This window comes from Microcaecilia unicolor, chromosome 3 (genome assembly GCF_901765095.1).
Source record: "Microcaecilia unicolor chromosome 3, aMicUni1.1, whole genome shotgun sequence".
Classification (NCBI taxonomy): Eukaryota; Metazoa; Chordata; class Amphibia; order Gymnophiona; family Siphonopidae; genus Microcaecilia; species Microcaecilia unicolor.
The window spans coordinates 397270675-397289573 of record NC_044033.1 but is presented as its reverse complement, the minus strand read 5'-3'; the positions used below and the strand labels follow the sequence as shown (position 1 = coordinate 397289573).

Sequence of the window (18899 nt, the reverse complement as noted above, 5' to 3'; positions counted from 1 at the left end):
GTGAGCTGTTCTTTGAGCTGACATATTGTTAAGAAACACCCAGAACTACAAGTAGATACTATCTATGAAAAAAAAAAGGTATTGCTAAACTGAACTTGTTAAACAGAGAAGGCGTTGGCTAGTTCAACCCCAGATGCAGTCATTTACTAGGTTATAGGTGCACCGAGAAGCATTTAGATATTTGGCACTGTGCCAAATGTCTTGAGTGCATTTTTTTTCACACTGGCCACCACAATATGTATAGTGTGCTGTATGTGTAAAGTGTGTGTTTGTGGGGCAGGGAGGGGGTTGATTAGAGCATTTGAGACAGCATCAACCATATGTATAGGTTGTATATATAAGCTCTGATATTGTCCCTTTAGCTTATACAGTTACATCGTATGCAGAAACCCTAGGTATAACATAGAAACAGAGAAAAATTAAGGCAGATCAAGATCATGTGGCCTATCCAGTCAGCTCATCCATGCCATCTACTATCACTTCCTTTCCCTTATAGATCCTGAAGTGGGGCATCCAAGTCAAATGTGTAAGCTGTATGTATAGTGCCTATATTTACTACATCTGTGCGTAGCTTAATGCATTGTAGCACTGATATTCAGAGGCTCTTCGTATAACTTACATGTATAGTTATGCCTGTATATTCAGTGCCATGGAATATACAAATAATTTGAATGTCAAGATCAGATATTTAAAATTAGTTCCCAGGCATTTTATTCAAAATTTAGTTCATGATTTTTTTTTGTTACATAACATTCTGAGAGATATTTGCTTGTAGTGTACATCACTACAAGCAAAATGTATGCCCTCCAAAAATATTTGCAGTTCAGTGAACTGCTGTACCTTCTGCACTCTGCTAAATACTGTACTGACAGTAGGTGCTGCCTTAGCTTGTACTGAAACCAAACACTTACCAAGAATGGTGCTAAATTCTTAATTATCTCACGTTCCTTCTGTAGACCAGTTTCCAAAGCCCTTGAGGAGGACAGCAGTGTTATTAGGATGGGAGCATAATCATTAAGACACATAGAGGCATATTTTCAAAGCACTTAGACTTACAAAATTGCTCACTTTTTAAAGAGAAAAACATTTTTAAAAAAAGTATCGTAAAGCAGCATTTGGACAAATTTTCTTCTCAAAACGTCTAAATTGGTATTTTCAAAACCTAGTTTGCAGATGTTTATGCAATTCGTCTGCAGTGTGTCCAAATCACAAGGGGGGGGGGTGGTGTTTCAAAGGTGGATTAGGGCGTGCCTAACACTTGGATGTTTTACAGCCATAATGGAACAAAACCAAAACGTCTAGGGTGAAAACTTCAATAAGACACAAAAAGGTGCCACAGATAACCACTGGAGGGATTCAGGGATGACCCTCGCTTACTCCCCCAGTGGTCACTGTCCCCCCCTCCCCCCCCCAAAAAAATGTGAATAAAAATATTACCAGCCTCTGACAGCCTTGGATGTTATAGCCAGGTCCATTAGAGTAGCATACAGGTCCCTGGAGTAGTGTGGTTGGTGTAGTGCACTGCAGACAGGTAGACCCAGGCCCATACCTTCCCCAACCTTACACTTGTGGTGGAAACTGTGAGCCCTCCAAAACTCACTAAAAACTTACTCTACCCACATATAGGTGCCCCCTTCACCCATAAGGGCTATTATAGTGGTGTACAGTTGGGGTAGTGGGTTTTGCAGGGCTCAGCAGACAAGGTAAGAGAGCAACGGTGAGATGTGTACCTGGGAGCAATTATATGAAGTCCACAGCAGTGTCCCCTAGGTGCCCCATTAGTCTCCGGGAATGTCTGGGGACCAGTTTGCTAAAACTGCTGTCCCCTCCTACATCCCAATGACTTGATTTTGTGTGTTTGTAACTTGTGCATTATTTTTTTTCAAAAATGCCCTAAAAAGATAAATGCACAAAGCGCAAAATCTTGTTTAAAATGGTATTTTTGTGTGTGGGGGGGGGAGATATACGTTTTTCTTTTTTTGAAAATGGTTATATTTGCTATTTGGATTTGGGACGTTTAGCACAAAACATCCAAAGTCTGACTTAGACATCATATTGAACATGCCCCTCATACTAATCTATGGAACTTCAGTGCTTTGAAAATGATCCCCATAGGTGCCATAATGTACGTGTTGCCTTTATAAACTGGTGCCTTTTTGTACTTCTCACATAGGGGTCCTGTTATAAAATCAGGCCCTTAATTATAAAGCAGAAGATAATAATTGAAGTGAACATGAATCGTAAAGGCTAATGATCTTGGCAGCAACTTAACTGTGGTAGTCGTGTCTGAAACTGTACGTTCTCTTATGCATATCAATTGAGCAGCCCAGAAAGCAGTAATATGGGACATGTTCCAGCCAGGTGAAGGCATTTTCTCAGATAAGATTTAGATTTATTAGAATGTTTCCAATGACTGCGCTGTGGTTGACTGATTTCTTCTAGTTGATTTATACATTTTAAAAGTACATCTCTCTTAGAAGGATAGCTTGCCCTTGCAGGGAAATCAAAAGGAAAAGAAAATGTTTGCAGAGGCTGTGCATTAATGAATAACCAGCACTAAATGTGTTCTCAGCTCTTGTTCCTTTTTATGTCAGAATCCCAGAGCTACCTATTAACAGTTCTAGAAAATTTTATTTCCAGTGCAACCAAGTACTGTAATTTTACAAATGTCTAGGTGTGTGTTGATTAATCCATTGTCATTTACCAGTTCTAGAAAATTTTATTTCTGGTGCAACCAAGTACTGTAATTTTACAAATATCTAGGTCTGTGTTGAATAAACCAGTGTCATTTACTAACAAGTGTTAATATGGCAGTACCAGTTGCACTCTGTTATACTCAATATAGTTTTATAACTCATTGTCAGCAAATAAATATATTTATCTAGTGGGAATTAGTTCTGTGTTGGTCTGTTTATTTCTATACCATTTGTTTAAAATGTAAAAAAAAATCAAGTAGGGTTTCATCTATAGGCATATATGCATCCTGGCATGAATATTCTGGCAAGAAAGCAAGTTTGTTGTATTTTTAAAGGGACAATTAATTGGCCCAGTTTGGTTAGTGTCCAGACAGTCTTATGTGTGCTCCGGGGTCAGGTAATAGGACAGTAGTCCTACATTGTACAGGTTCTCAGGGTCTGCCCTAAAGCTAGGAAGCAACCATTCTTGGCTCAAGACTCAGACTTTACATTTGATCTTAGCCAAAAAAAAAGAAGAAAGAAATCTGAGAAGCTTGGAATACTTATCCCATTAGGAAAACTTTGCTGTTACCATCCTGTCAGTGGCAGCTTTACCACTTATGCAGAGCTGCCAAGGGCCTGATCTTTGAGAGGGAGATTTAAGCTCTGCTCTGTCATCCCCCCCCCCCCCAACCCACCCATTACACCTCCAGGCCCCACCCCCAACCGACCTCAACCATGGAACCAACAAGCTGTCTTCTCCTCCATCAGCAGGAGATGTGTTAATAAGATATCATCTCCTGCTGCCATAGGACCAGTCTCACGATAAAAGCTTAGAGATTTTGCAGTTCTTATCGTGATACTGGTCCCATGGCATCAGGAGATAATGTTTTATTAACACAGTTCCTGCTGCCAATGGAGGGGGAGATTGCTAAGCAGATCTTCACTCCAGAAAAGTGGGAGACTTGGTAAGTCTGCTTATGCCAGGAAAATGGTGTCCTCCTATCTTCTTCATGGGAAAATAGGAATCTCTTCTCTGCCTTATTGTGATTGTGGAGTCAAACTAAGCGTTCAATCTGGCTGTCTGAGCCATACTTCCTCAGTGCTTGCAGTCTGCCTGATATGTAATTTTACGTGTGCTCAGACCATATCTAGAGTGGGTGTTGGTGTTCTGGATCTTTCTCTCACACTATAGACAAGGCTGGAACCCTGACTTCATGTGGGATATCTTTTAAAAAGCAAAAAAAAAAAAAAAAAAACTAACAAACTACGTAAACTATATAACTTTTAGGAAATGAAAATGTTGACTACAAACAGAAATCAAAATCTCTTCCCTATGGGAGAGCTTTATTTTCACATCCATTCTCTGTTCTCTGCTCTATTGCAGAAAAATCAAAACTGAAGGAACTGAGGAGAGCACTATGTACCAGAAGGGCCATCTGTGTTCAGACCTTTACAATAGTTCAAAGCTCTGGGAAGCTGTTGGTGTCGGCACTTTCAGATGATGTCACTGCACTTGAGTATCCAAGTCAATCCTGCTTGTCAATGGAAAACAATATGCTCCAGACTCTCTTACTTTGGCTCTGTTACATAAGGGGAAATACCTATTATGCGTATAAACAGATTTAAAAGTTTAAATACTTAGAGACTACTTTTCTGGCTCCTAAATGTTGTCCAAAGTGATGTATAGTAAATTAATAAAACTTGGAACCCCTGTTCATATAGAAATGCATTTGACAGAAAGATGGTGTCAAATGGCGATCCAGGAAATTACAGACCAGTAAGCCTGACTTCAGTGCTGGGCAAAATAGTGGAAAGTATAAAGAATAAAATTAGTGAACACACAGACTAACATGGTTTAATGGGACAGGGTCAGCATGGATTCTACCAAGGGAATTCATGCCTCACCAATTTGATTCATTTCCTTGAAGGTGTGAATAAACATGTGGATATAGGTGAGCAGGTTGATGTAGTGTATCTAGATTTCATAACTAGACCTTTTAGCTGATAAAAATACATAAATTAAGAAAGTGAATTAAAGTATAAGAGTTTACGCTATGACCAGTGATACAAAGGATATGAACCCTGAAACCACACATAAAACAGTGTGATGGTGATTAATAAGACGCTAGGTTTACCTTTGAAGGTTTAAAGAAAAGGAAAAATAATTTCAATAATAATTAATTGAGTTTCTTTTCAACGGATAATATATTACTGATAATCTGCTACAATATAGTGGGCATTATATTTAATCTCTAGTGAACTGTTACTGAGATGACATGAGATTTATATGTTAAGTTCTACGGAGAAATGTCCATAGAACCCACTGTTGGGGGATGCGTTTCTGTGGATGCAGAATATACATTGAAAAAGAAAAAGTGAGAACCACAGTGCAGTTTATAACACCAAAATAACAGTAGTTATAATCATTTTATTTTGATGTTATAAACTTTGCTTTGGTTCTTGCTTTTTTTCTTTTTGGTGTGTGAACACCTATCTCCCCTGGCGGTGTACAGTAGGTACGGTTTAACATCAAACTTACAATTTTGTTAACAGCATAACAATAGTCAAATGAACAAGTACAGACATAGACACAGTGAAAGAGGAAAACTTGAAAGCAGCTAATTGAAACTTAATAATAGGACTACCATGAAACAGGATCAAAAATACACACATATAAATTCTGAGGTATTAATAGATCTTTCAGCTTCGTCAGCACTTTCAGCTTAAAGAAAACTTTTTTTTTCACCACTGCTTTAAGATAGGAATGAAAAGAGAGGAATCTAAAATTACCCCTAAATAATGTGCTTCTTGAAAGATGGATATTTTGACATCATTAAACAGTATTTCTTCTGGGCATAAGCCAGTTTGATCTGAACGAAACAATACTTGAGTCTTCGACATATGCAATTTAAGCCTATTAGCAGGAATTAATCATTGACAAACATAACCTCAGAAAATCAAATGGATCTGACCATGAGCCTTGTATAGGAAAAAACATGGTCCTGACAGAACAGTGGAAATGAAGAAGTGGAAGAAGAGAACAACACAGGAACAGTGGGCCTGATATGCAGCCGGTGGCAGGTAGCGCTTTTGCTTTCTGTCGCCAGTGGTAAACCCGGATATTCAATGCTGGGCTGTTTCCAGTACCAAGCAATGAATATCCGGCCTTTTTTAACCGCTAAAAAGTTAACTGGCTATGCCGATGTGCAGCGCTAATTGGTTAACTTTTTAGCAGTTAAAGAGAGGTCAGCTATTTATGCGATCCTATTTGACCACTAAACATATCTAGTTAGGCACTGAAAATCGGCACCTAACTGGATATGTTGCACGTTATAGCTGGTTATGCTTTAGGCACTAATCGGCAATATTCAGCAGAGATAACTGGTTATCTGCTGCTGAATATTAGCAGTTAGATACCAATATGCTCTTTAACTGGTCAGCGACCTTGTCTGACTGGTTAAATAGCTTTGAATATCGAGGGGAATATTTACTAATAGAAGGACAGATACTAACGGCCTAATTCTATATATGGTGCTAAAAATTGCACACAAAAATTTGGGCCATTGGGATGTTGACTGGCCACACAGACATCCCAGCAGAGCAGTAGGGCAGTCTAGATGGCACTGCAGTGGACTTTGCATAAAAGGTCCCAGGTACACATTTTGCTAAAAGACCACTTATATTGTATGGTGAGCCCTTCCAGGAATGGGGGAAAAAAAACATACTGTACCTCACTGTACACTACTACAATAGCCCTCAAGCTTGCAGTAGGTATTTAGTGGGCTCACACATTCTACCACAAGTGTACCAGTTCGAGTGGGATATGGGACTGGGTTCCCTTCTCTACAGTCCACTGTACAGACCACTAGGCTACTCCTGGGATCTGCCTGCGGCTCTAACAAGAATATCGACTACACAAAGACTCCAGTATTTTTTCTTTATCACAAAAAAACATTTTATTGTATTGCAATGCCCGCTAACCTCACTAGCACTGCTGCCTACTATTAAAACCTCACACATTCACTCCTCCGCTCACCTTGCACACCTGTATTTAATTTAAATACAAAACAGTTGATTTTACATTTTAAACTGCATACTTATACTGTTTCATATTGTGCATATGTTTTGCCATGCTTATACATTATATCATACTCAAATAATCAAAACTCAGTCCTGCCAGCTAAATGGTCCTTTTCCTACAAACGCCACGCCTTCCGCATGGACGCAGTGAAAATGTTTCCACATAAACGCTGGATGACTGTTCTTCATGGACAAACTCTGTATGTCCGTTAAACCTCCGTTGGCTGTTCAAATACGCCACCTCCAGTCATTAGTATGCATCACAATACAGGTGCTGTGTGCTCGGTGACTAACTCAACAGTCCACCATATCTGTTTCATGTTATGCCGGCTCCTCAATGCAGGACCGCATTTCACAAATCTTTCTCAGGAGGAACCACCATCAAATTTGTTCTACACCTCCAGTGGCTGCATGCCGGATTGAAACTCCCTTAGGGCTGAGCCACAGACCACGCCCAGGAAATCAAGAATAGCCATCGTATCTGAAGCTGTTATAGAACCTGGTATCATGTACTGTCACATCTTAGGAGGGTGGAAGGGGGCTGTGACCACTGGGGAAGTAAGGGGGGATTAGGCCTTAGTCCTGCTAGTGGTCGTTTGGTCATTTAGGGTCACTTATGACTGAAACAGATAAGTGCTAGATGTTTCCGTTTTGTTCCATTATTGCAGAAAAGCATCTATCTTTTGGTGCTGCCCATATCCTGTCCAAATCACGCCCCCCCCCCCCCCTGAAATCTGGATGAACTGTAGAGAAAAACATCTAAAATCAGAGTGTCGAAAATAGCAGCTTGGACATTTTTGAGAGAAAAACATCCATCTTATGACATTTTGTGGACATTTTGTTGTTTTGAAGACGAGCCCCATGGTGTCTCACTTTACCCTGCAGGTGGGTTGGTGTTCCAAAGTCTGAACTTCACTACCAGTGACACAAGGGAGCCCAGAATACTGCCCTGACTCTGTTGGCACAAAAGTTAAACATCACTGCAGATAAATTTAACTTGTAATTCAAAGCTCCCACAGTGACCAAATACTTTTTCAAGTTTTTCTACAAAAACAAACAAACAAAAAACAACCCTACAACCCAGTACTATAGTACAGCTGAACTTTGTACAAGATGATATCTGGTAGAGAGACTTTAATATGAAAGTCACATTTGGACAGTTTGCGGTTGTCTTTTTATCTGGGTCCTTCTGGTGAGTATTATAATCTGGAATATACTGTAAAATGTCATGATCTTTTCTTATAAATTTCAAAAATGTCTCAAACATCCAAAATTTTGTCACCAATTTTCCATATAACTGCAATGACATAAGTGAATTTTTAATCTTTTATGGGGATCATCAGATCTAGCTGCATCTCACACCATACGAACAATTATGTTCTTTCTTCACTGAAAAAAATGGTTGTGGTGCAAATCCTCATAAGATCACCCTTATTTTCTATTTCCTTCTTTTCTTATTTTACATCTCTTTAAGTAGCATAACTGTGCAATGTACCAGCCTTCTTTAAATATAACAAATATGCACACTGGCACAGACTTATCTTTATAGGTGGCAGCTTTTAACCGCAGGAGAACCTCCACTGACGTGGCCAGGTTTCGCAATAAGCTTCCTCAAGGAAGAGGCTCTCATAGCATAATTCATATACTCCCGCATATAGAGAAAATGGTCGGTGGAGGTTCTCCTGCGGTTAAAAGCTGCCACCTATAAAGATAAGTCTGTGCCAGTGTGCATATTTGTTATATTTAAAGAAGGCTGGTACATTGCACAGTTATGCTACTTAAAGAGATGTAAAAGAAGGAAATAGAAAATTAGAAAATAAGGGTTATCTTATGAGGATTTGCACCACAACCATTTTTTTCAGTGAAGAAAGAACATGATTGTTCGTATGGTGTGAGATGCAGCTAGATCTGATGATCCCCATAACAAATTAAAAATTCACTTATGTCATTGCAGTTATATGGAAAATTGGTGGCAAAATTTTGGATGTTTGGGACATTTTTTAAATGTATATTTACACATTAGTCCCCGCATTTCTCTGTTTGGTGGTTTTCAATTAGAATGATCTTTTCTTAGACATATTTTAGTAGGTATGTATCCTCTTACAGTTTAAAAATATGACTTTAGGAAGGGGTGGAGTTGGGTGGGGTGGGGGAAATCCTGTTTAGAAACTTAAGGAATAGGTCATGCCAATAGGTATGTATCAACAGTTTATTGTACAATCATGTTGGAATTGTAACTAGCAAAAATTGGTCAGATGATAAGAAAGCTGTTTGTTATTCTTGTGTTGTGAACTTTTTCTGATTCTGAATAAAGGATCCCTTTTAAAATAATTACAAAGACATTGGCTTTGGTGTTGAAGATGAAAAAATGCCATGCTCCCAGCCCCTGTCACCTCTAAAGGATCTTGTGTACTAATGGAATTGCTGTCTGATTGCAAGCAAACTTCTTAACAAACTGTTTTTATGATGGTCTTGTTCTTTGTTTCAGAATAGCATGAAAGGTCAGTTTTTGCTTAGTGTGTTGTTGGATTTGTCCATGACCCCACTAAGGTGCCTGACTAGGAACGTCAAAATAGAACCTTTTTGGTTGGATAATCTGCATTTCTAACTCACCAATCCCATTCACTGCTATTCATGACAGGGTAAGATGGGGTTATAAATTCAAGCAACCATAGACCATCATTCATGCCTGCTAGAAGGGTTTTCCCCATAGGCTGCACTGTCCTTTCTATATTATCTGGCCACTGCAGTGACAGTCCTTGATAGGGGGCACATGCCATCATTTACATTGAATCCCCTGGTAAATTGGGAGCGAGAAGGTATATGGATATCCCTAGGAGATTACTAAAGTTGGTTGAAGGAACTCTCTAGAATCACTGGGGAGAGGGATAGTGGAGGGGGGAGGGTGAAGAACCCAGCCCAAAAAGGGAGATATTAGGTGTTGAGTGGCAAGGGATGTCATATGAGGGGAGAAGTAGTTGAATGTTATAAATGTAGCATTATAGATCACATGGTCTTTGGTTGCCTCCACCCCCCTCCCTCCAGGACCCGTGAGGAAAAGGGCACGTGTAATGAGGTTGTAAAGAATTTCATGCATGCTTTCCCCATTTGTTATCTCTTTATAAATCTGTATTTAATGTTCCTACCGTGAAGATGACATAACTTAATAATAACTTTTTACCTTTAAATCTAAGGTCCCCATAAAAAATGTACAAATGCTTTATAGTCTCAAAAGTAAGTTTTAGCATTCACAGTTATTTTTACTTACGTTAAAAACATTTGCCTTTTCCCTGATCCAGCTGCCTAGATACTTTACATTATTATAGATTATTTCAGTCAACAAATATTTCTATAGGGTTATTATTCTTTTTGCTGATTATCCTAACTTTCATCTTCTTGGTGTCTGAGATCATTCCGACAGAAAATTTATAAAGGTAATTTGATAAAGAACACAGATAGGTCCAAGTACATACCTGTTGCTTATAGCAGGACTTCCCTAAGGACTCTCCAGCCAGTCTAGTATTAAGGGTCTGCACAAAGAAGATGCAATTAATAAATGTGCAAACATTGGAGACCAATCACATGCAAATCAAGCTCAGGCATCTTCAGTGAGGATATTCAGAAATTCCCATTAGGCTGTAGAGTCCTTAGGGCAGCTTTGTGAATCCTTGTGTTACAATATATACTGAAAAGAATGCCTCAAAACTCAACTGCGGTTAGCCAATGTAATGGAAAAACTACTACTACTACTACTTGACATTTCTAAAGCGCTACTAGGGTTACGCAGCGCTGTACAATTTAACATAGAAGGACAGTCCCTGCTCAAAGGAGCTTACAATCTAAAGAACAAATGTACAGTCAGTCAAATAGGGGCAGTCAAATTGGGGCAGTTTTTGTCCCTTTCCTTTCCCCCGTAGCCCTACAACCCTTTGTGGTTGTTTGTGGCACTGTTTGCAGTGTAGTTACCTTGCAGAACCTGTAAGCGGCGCTCGGCCTTCTTTCTTTAGAATGTTTACGGCTGCCATGGAGACGGGCAGCTCTCCGTTTCCAGGCGACGGGCCACGCTGGGCTGAGTGCAGTGCAGGGCAGGCGGAGACGGAGAGAGAGAGCGACCGACCGAGCGCCTGTGGCGCTGAGTCATGGCCGGCGGGTACCAGGCGCAGGGGCTGCCGTTCCTGCCCGGCAACACGTTCAGGGATCCCACGGTGAGTGTACTCCATCTCCCCATCGCTTTCTTATACGCTCGACCTCTGAGCTCCAAAAACAGTCTTCCTCTGCGCGCGACAAAGAGGAGGGGGAGGAGTCATCAGAAGCAGTGTTGTGGGGAGATTTATAAATTCTTTTCGGCACTTTTCTGAACTATTTGTGATAATCTTAATTACTGTGGGCCAACAATAATATTACTTGTAACTTTATAATATTAGCCAATACAATAATATTAGCCAATTGTAAATAAAACTGAGCTGCCAAGTTACCCACTTTTAGGAGACAGACTTTTTGGCCAGTCCTAGTTATTCCTGAAGCAGTGTGGGATTTATAGTCCTTGATTCTACTCATTAATTTAACTTGCCCAGGACAGACCTTAACTCTTCCTCTTTGAACTATGTAACTTGGCAGTTCTGCCTTTTTGTTGTGGTAATACAGTGGTTCTCAACCCAGTTCTCAGGATACATTCAGCCAGTTAGGTTTTCAGGATATCCACAACGAATATGCCTCCGTGGTGTGCAAATCTACCTTATGCATATTCGTTGAGGATATCCTAAAAACTTTATTGGCTGGGTGTGCCTGAAGGAATGGGTTGAGAACTGCAGAAGCACAGAACAGAGGTGGCTGGCATGTAAATCTTTCTCATTCATCATATTCATTAAGCACAGCACTGGGTAATAAACCACTTATAGTTGTAAATGGTAACACACATAAACCATTCAACAACTATCACTACAATAAACTTTATTACACAATGAAGCCATAACATGCAATGAACAATATATCACTCTTCTCTTGATTCTCTACTGGTCTGTAACAACATCACTCTGTATTTGTTTCTTCATTGGAGGTGGCTAACACCTGACGGTACTATGTAAGCCACATTGAGCCTGCAAATAGGTGGGAAAATGTGGGGTATAAATGCAACAAATAAATTATATGTCAAACTTCTAAAATCACTCAAAATTCAATGGGTAAATCAGCTTAAAAACTCACACATATCCAAACATTTCAATATTTTTCATAACTAATAGAATAGAAATACCCCCCTAATGCAATACAACTTTAACAGCATATCCTCAACCAAAACCCATGCTAATCGCCCCATTCCCCAGCTTTAGAGTCCTTTCATAGAAAGTGACTTTCATTCATTCCACAAAAGTTTTTTCACTCCTTCCACCACTGGTGGCCCATATATATCTATTCAATAGAGCTTTGCTGAAATGTGTAGTCCCAAATCACAAAGTTGACATCTGGGTCACAACGAGTTTGTCCTACATAAGCAGGCACTAGGTTGAAATGTCTGGAACCAATCATGCAAATCTTTACAAGATCAAAACCATCTGTGTCTTGCAGTTTTCCTGCACCCTACACATCTATGAATTGTGATGGTTAATGTGTTTTAGGAGTCTGAGCTAAAACACATTAACCATCCATCACAATTCCTATATGACTGCTTTACCTCTCCCCACTTAAAAATATACAATATCTTCACATAACTTACAACTGATAATTCAATCTCATTCATGGATATTGGGTAGACAGGAACTCACAGCACATCCTGCAGTGATTCCCCAGCGCCAAAAAACTCCAACACATGCGTATAGAGTGCCTGGATTCTTAGCAGTTTAAATACTTAAAACCCTGCCCCCTCACACATTCAACCTCTCTGTTCAAACCATGAGGAACGATAGTGTTCCATGTAAATATTATTCGTTGTTCTTTACGTAACAGTAACAAAGTGATATTACCTCTTCTGGTAGTACTACATTGAAATAATACAACGAATTTCAGATTCTGGACTGTATGCCCCTTAGTCACCCAGTGCGATACCAAAGGCGCTTCCTGTTTCTGCAAACAAAGGTTACTCAGATGTTGCAATATTTTGTTCTTAAATTTGTGTATTGGTTGCCCTATATACCACAACCCACATGGGCAACAGATGCCATAAACACATTGCACATTATTACAATCTGTGTGCGACCACAAAGTAAATACAGTGGGGGAAATAAGTATTTGATCCCTTGCTGATTTTGTAAGTTTGCCCACTGACAAAGACATGAGCAGCCCATAATTGAAGGGTAGGTTATTGGTAACAGTGAGAGATAGCACATCACAAATTAAATCCGGAAAATCACATTGTGGAAAGTATATGAATTTATTTGCATTCTGCAGAGGGAAATAAGTATTTAATCCCTCTGGCAAACAAGACCTAATACTTGGTGGCAAAACCCTTGTTGGCAAGCACAGCGGTCAGACGTCTTCTGTAGTTGATGATGAGGTTTGCACACATGTCAGGAGGAATTTTGGTCCACTCCTCTTTGCAGATCATCTCTAAATCATTAAGAGTTCTGGGCTGTCGCTTGGCAACTCGCAGCTTCAGCTCCCTCCATAAGTTTTCAATGGGATTAAGGTCTGGTGACTGGCTAGGCCACTCCATGACCCTAATGTGCTTCTTCCTGAGCCACTCCTTTGTTGCCTTGGCTGTATGTTTTGGGTCATTGTCGTGCTGGAAGACCCAGCCACGACCCATTTTTAAGGCCCTGGCGGAGGGAAGGAGGTTGTCACTCAGAATTGTACGGTACATGGCCCCATCCATTCTCCCATTGATGCGGTGAAGTAGTCCTGTGCCCTTAGCAGAGAAACACCCCCAAAACATAACATTTCCACCTCCATGCTTGACAGTGGGGACGGTGTTCTTTGGGTCATAGGCAGCATTTCTCTTCCTCCAAACACGGCGAGTTGAGTTCATGCCAAAGAGCTCAATTTTTGTCTCATCTGACCACAGCACCTTCTCCCAATCACTCTCGGCATCATCCAGGTGTTCACTGGCAAACTTCAGACGGGCCGTCACATGTGCCTTCCGGAGCAGGGGGACCTTGCGGGCACTGCAGGATTGCAATCCGTTATGTCGTAATGTGTTACCAATGGTTTTCGTGGTGACAGTGGTCCCAGCTGCCTTGAGATCATTGACAAGTTCCCCCCTTGTAGTTGTAGGCTGATTTCTAACCTTCCTCATGATCAAGGATACCCCACGAGGTGAGATTTTGCGTGGAGCCCCAGATCTTTGTCGATTGACAGTCATTTTGTACTTCTTCCATTTTCTTACTATGGCACCAACAGTTGTCTCCTTCTCGCCCAGCGTCTTACTGATGGTTTTGTAGCCCATTCCAGCCTTGTGCAGGTGTATGATCTTGTCCCTGACATCCTTAGACAGCTCCTTGCTCTTGGCCATTTTGTAGAGGTTAGAGTCTGACTGATTCACTGAGTCTGTGGACAGGTGTCTTTCATACAGGTGACCATTGCCGACAGCTGTCTGTCATGCAGGTAACGAGTTGATTTGGAGCATCTACCTGGTCTGTAGGGGCCAGATCTCTTACTGGTTGGTGGGGGATCAAATACTTATTTCCCTCTGCAGAATGCAAATAAATTCATATACTTTCCACAATGTGATTTTCCGGATTTAATTTGTGATGTGCTATCTCTCACTGTTACCAATAACCTACCCTTCAATTATGGGCTGCTCATGTCTTTGTCAGTGGGCAAACTTACAAAATCAGCAAGGGATCAAATACTTATTTCCCCCACTGTACCTGTCCTGCTGAATGAAGTATCTCAATTTGGGAGATCTGCAACGCATAATTACAATAAACACATGCTCCACACACCTAGGGTTACCATATGGCTCCAGAAAAAGGAGGACGGATTGAGCCAGCCGGGTTTTACTTCCATTGCTTTCAATGGAAAGCAATTGCTTTCAATGGAAGTAATTGAACCAGCTGGGTTTTACTTCCATTGCTTTCAATGGAAAGCAATGGAAGTAAAACCCGGCTGGCTCAATCCGTCCTCCTTTTTCTGGAGCCATATGGTAACCTTACACACACCCCATGGCACCCCACTATATCATTACTATATCCATCCATTGGAACCCTATAATGGGATATTAATTCACCCAAATTCTTCCTACGTGTATAGGTGAACCGGGATTGTTGTTGAAGCTGAACATGCACTGATAAAATTGGCCTAACTATTCTCTCCATCGCAATACTCTCAAAAATATACTGTAACACGCATGTCAACCGTGGGGTGTCCTGCTCTCTAGTGGAGGTAGTTAACCACTCACATGAGCATTGTAAGCCCACTTTGTCGCCTTAGAAATGACTTTGGGCAGATATCCCTGCTGTCTGAACCGAGCTTGTTCCTCAAAAGTATCATGAGAGGTGCATAATTTCTGAATCCGGAGGAACTGTCCTGCCAGTATGCTATTCTTCAACCGAAGAGGATGATGACTGCGGTAGTGCAAAATTGCATTACGATCTGCTTTTTTTCGGTAGGATTTGGTTACAAACTTACCCTGATGCCATTGAATATTGACATCCAAAATATTAACTGTACACCCCCAATATGATGTTCAAAATGGATGTTGGGGTCCTGATCATTCAAATAAGTTGTAAACTGACTTAACTGAACTTCATCCCCCTTCCTGATCTGTCCCATTATGACAATTCTTATGTTCTTAAGTTGTGCTAAGTCCCTATTGAGATTTTTAGGAATAGGTGTCAAAACAATTTCTCCACCATTTTCAGGGAACCTACCATCTATCAGACAACTGTTTAGCCATTCACTAAAAGTAAACAAAAAAAGCATCTGTCATGTCATTCATTAAATAAGCTGGACATAGATCTAAACTACAATTAGACTTAGTAGATTTGTTCAATAACAATTTCACATTTGCAGTAGTCATAGGTAGAAATTCACGCCATAGTCTATCCACAGGAATAAATGATATCAAGTAAGATGCAACTGGTTATTCCGGGGAGAAGGTCTTCTGTATGTGTATCCTCCAGTACTTCTTGTGGGGAAAACTTTGCTGAAACTCAAGCAGGATCAAGCAACCATACTCATTGCCTCTTACTGGTTACATAAGTACATAAGTATTGCCATACTGGGACAGACCAGAGGTCCATTAAGCCCAGCATCCCAAAAAAGTACAAAACATTTTATGCTGCTTATCCCAGAAATAGTGGATTTTACCCAAGTCCAATTTAATAATGGCCTATGGACTTTTCCTTTAGGAAGCCATCCAAACCTTTTTTAAACCCCACTAAGCTAATCAATTTTACCACATTCTCTGGCAACGAATTCCAGAGTTTAATTACACGTTGAGTGAAGAAACCTTTTCTCCGATTCGTTTTAATTTACTACTTTCTAGCTTCATTACATGCCCCCTAGGCCTAGTATTTTTGGAAAGAGTAAACAAATGATTCACATCTACCCGTTCCACTCCATTCATTATTTTATAGACCTCTATCTTATCTCCCCTCAGCCATCTTTTCTCCAAGAAGAATAGCCCTAGCCGCTTCAACCATTCCTCATAGGGAAGTCGTCACCATCCCCATTATCATTTTCGTTGCCCCTTCTCTGTACCTTTTCTAATTCCATTATATCTTTTTTGAGATGCGGTGACCAGAATTGAACTTAATATTCAAGGTGCGATCACACCATGGAGTGATACAAAGGCATTATAATGTCCTCATTTTTGTTTTCCATTCCTTTCCTAATAATACCTAACATTTTATTTGCTTTCTTAGCTGCCGCCACACACTGAGCAGAGGGTTTCAACATATCATCAACGACGAAGCCTAGATCCCTTTCTTGGTCGGTGACTCCTAATGTGGAACCTTGTATTATGTAGCTATAATTTGGGTTCCTCTTTCCCACATGCATCACTTTGCAGTTGCTCACATTAAACATCATCTGCCATTTAGAAGCCCAGTCTCCCAGTCTCGTAAGGTCCTCTTGTAATTTTTCACAATCCTTTTGTGATTTAACAATTTTGAATAACTTTGTGTTGTCAGCAAATATAATTACCTCACTAGTTACTCCCATCTCTAGATCACTTATAAATATGTTAAAAAGGAGTGGTCCCAGCACAGACCACTGGGGAACCCTACTATCTACCCTTCTCCATTGAGAATACTGACCATTTAACCCTACTCTCTGTTTTCTATCTTTTAACCAGTTTTCCTCCTATCCCATGACTCTCCAATTTCCTCTGGATTCTTTCATGAGGTACTTTGTCAAACACCTTTTGAAAATCTAGTTCCAGAGTATCAACCAGCTCACCTTTATCCACATGTTTGTTCACCCCTTCAAAGAAATGTAATAGATTGGTGAGACAAGATTTCCCTTCACTAAATCCATGTTGGCTTTGTCTCATTAATCCATGCTTTTGAATATTCTCTGTAGTTTTATTCTTTATAATAGTCTGTACCATTTTGCCCGGCACCAACGTCCAGCTCACCGGTCTGTAATTTCCCAGATCTTCTCTGGAACCTTTAAAAAAAATTGGCATTACATTGGCTCCCTCCAATCTTCCGGTACCATGCTCGATTTTAAAGATAAATTACATATTACTAACAATAGTTCTGCAAGTTAATTTTTAAATTCTATCAGTACTCTGGGATGAATACTTATGCTCAGGCTGGGCTGCCCTTTGTGGGTCACATCCCAGCTCATAATGTCAAAGCCATGGCTATGTCGGTAGCCCATTTTATTTATTTATTGCATTTGTACCCCACATTATCCCACCTTTTTGCAGGCTCAATGTGGCTTACAGAGTAAGGTTATGATAAAGTCAGTACATGATTTAAATACAGTTGATCATAAGCTGAGGTAAAAGAGGATTTACATGGGCAGATGTTGGGTAGGTTGAGTGAGAGGTGTTTTAGGTGTGCTTGGGTGGTTTGGGGGATGATTAGTATCATTGAGGGTGACTTTTGTAAGCTTTGTTAAAGAGATGTGTTTTCAGAGCTTTGCGGAAGCTGATTAGATTATTCATGGTTTTCAGGGCCTTGGGTAACGCATTCCAAAACTGTGTGCTTTTGTATCCAAAGGTCGTAGCATAAGCCTGTTTGTATTTCACTCCTTTGCAGCTGGGGAAATTCAGATTGAGGAATTTGCGGGCCGATCTTTTGGCGTTTCTGGGGGGTAGGTCCACTAGGTTTAGCATATAGAGTGGGGCGTCTGCGTGAATGATTTTGTGCACGGTTGTGCACATCTTGAACTCAATGCGTTCCTTGAGTGGAAGCCAATGTAGTTTCTTTCTTAGGGGCTTCGCACTCTCATATTTAGGTTTTCCAAAGATGAGTCTGGCTGCCGTGTTTTGGGTTGTTTGGAGTTTTTTGGTGGTCTGTTCTTTACAGCCTGCATACAGACCGTTGCAGTAGTCCAAGTGGCTTATTACTAGTGACTGTACCAGGGTGCGAAAGACGTTTCTGGTGAAAAACGGTTTAATTCTTTTGAGTTTCCACATCGATTGGAACATTTTTTTCGTTGTGTTCTTCACGTGGGTATCGAGTGTGAGGTTTCGATCAATGGTGACTCCAAGAATTTTCAGGTTTTCTGAGATAGGAAGTGTGCAGTGAGGTGTGGTTATAGTGGAGTAGCTGTTTGTGTTGTATTGGTCATTTGAGGTCATTTGAGGTCAGCCTCCATTGAAGAAATTTGCAAGGTTGCAACGTGGTCTTCAGTTCACTCATTCACATCACACTACTTCCTTGAGCAGGATACCCAACGTGACATTTGGTTTGGGCAGTCAGTGTTGCAGAATCTGTTTGGGGTCTAGAATCCAACTCCACCCTCCTAGGCCCGTTTTATTCTGTTCCAGGCTAGACCCTCATTCAGATTGTATATAGTTTCAGGTTAATCTGTGTTATGTCCTCGCTTTTACGAGGCCCAGTCGACCAATGTTTGTTGTTTTAGGTGAGCCTGGATGCTAGGGATTCCTCACTTGTGAGAAGATAGAAGCCTGCTTGTCCTCGGAGAAAGCGAAGATACTTACCTGTAGCAGGTATTCTCCAAGGACAGCAGATTTCATATTCTCACAGTCCCACCCACCTCCCCTTGGAGTTGTCTCCTTGGTTATTTTTACTT

General features: G+C 40.5%; 2 protein-coding genes across 4 annotated transcripts in view; both read left to right on the top strand.

Moving 5' to 3' along the window:
* The window catches only part of PAQR8 (progestin and adipoQ receptor family member 8), a 73341-nt gene extending 69047 nt beyond the window's left edge, over positions 1 to 4294 (top strand). For both annotated transcript variants that reach the window (XR_003941636.1, XR_003941635.1), the window contains exon 6: positions 4063 to 4294. The gene's annotated coding sequence lies outside the window, so the exon portion shown is untranslated. The remainder of the gene's footprint in view (positions 1 to 4062) is intronic.
* Positions 4295 to 10837: 6543 nt separating this feature from the next.
* Positions 10838 to 18899, top strand: part of EFHC1 (EF-hand domain containing 1) — a 123710-nt gene continuing 115648 nt past the window's right edge. For both annotated transcript variants that reach the window (XM_030198728.1, XM_030198729.1), the window contains exon 1: positions 10838 to 10963. In XM_030198728.1, the coding sequence (XP_030054588.1) occupies positions 10898 to 10963 (66 nt within the window). In that variant the 5' untranslated portion in view covers positions 10838 to 10897. The remainder of the gene's footprint in view (positions 10964 to 18899) is intronic.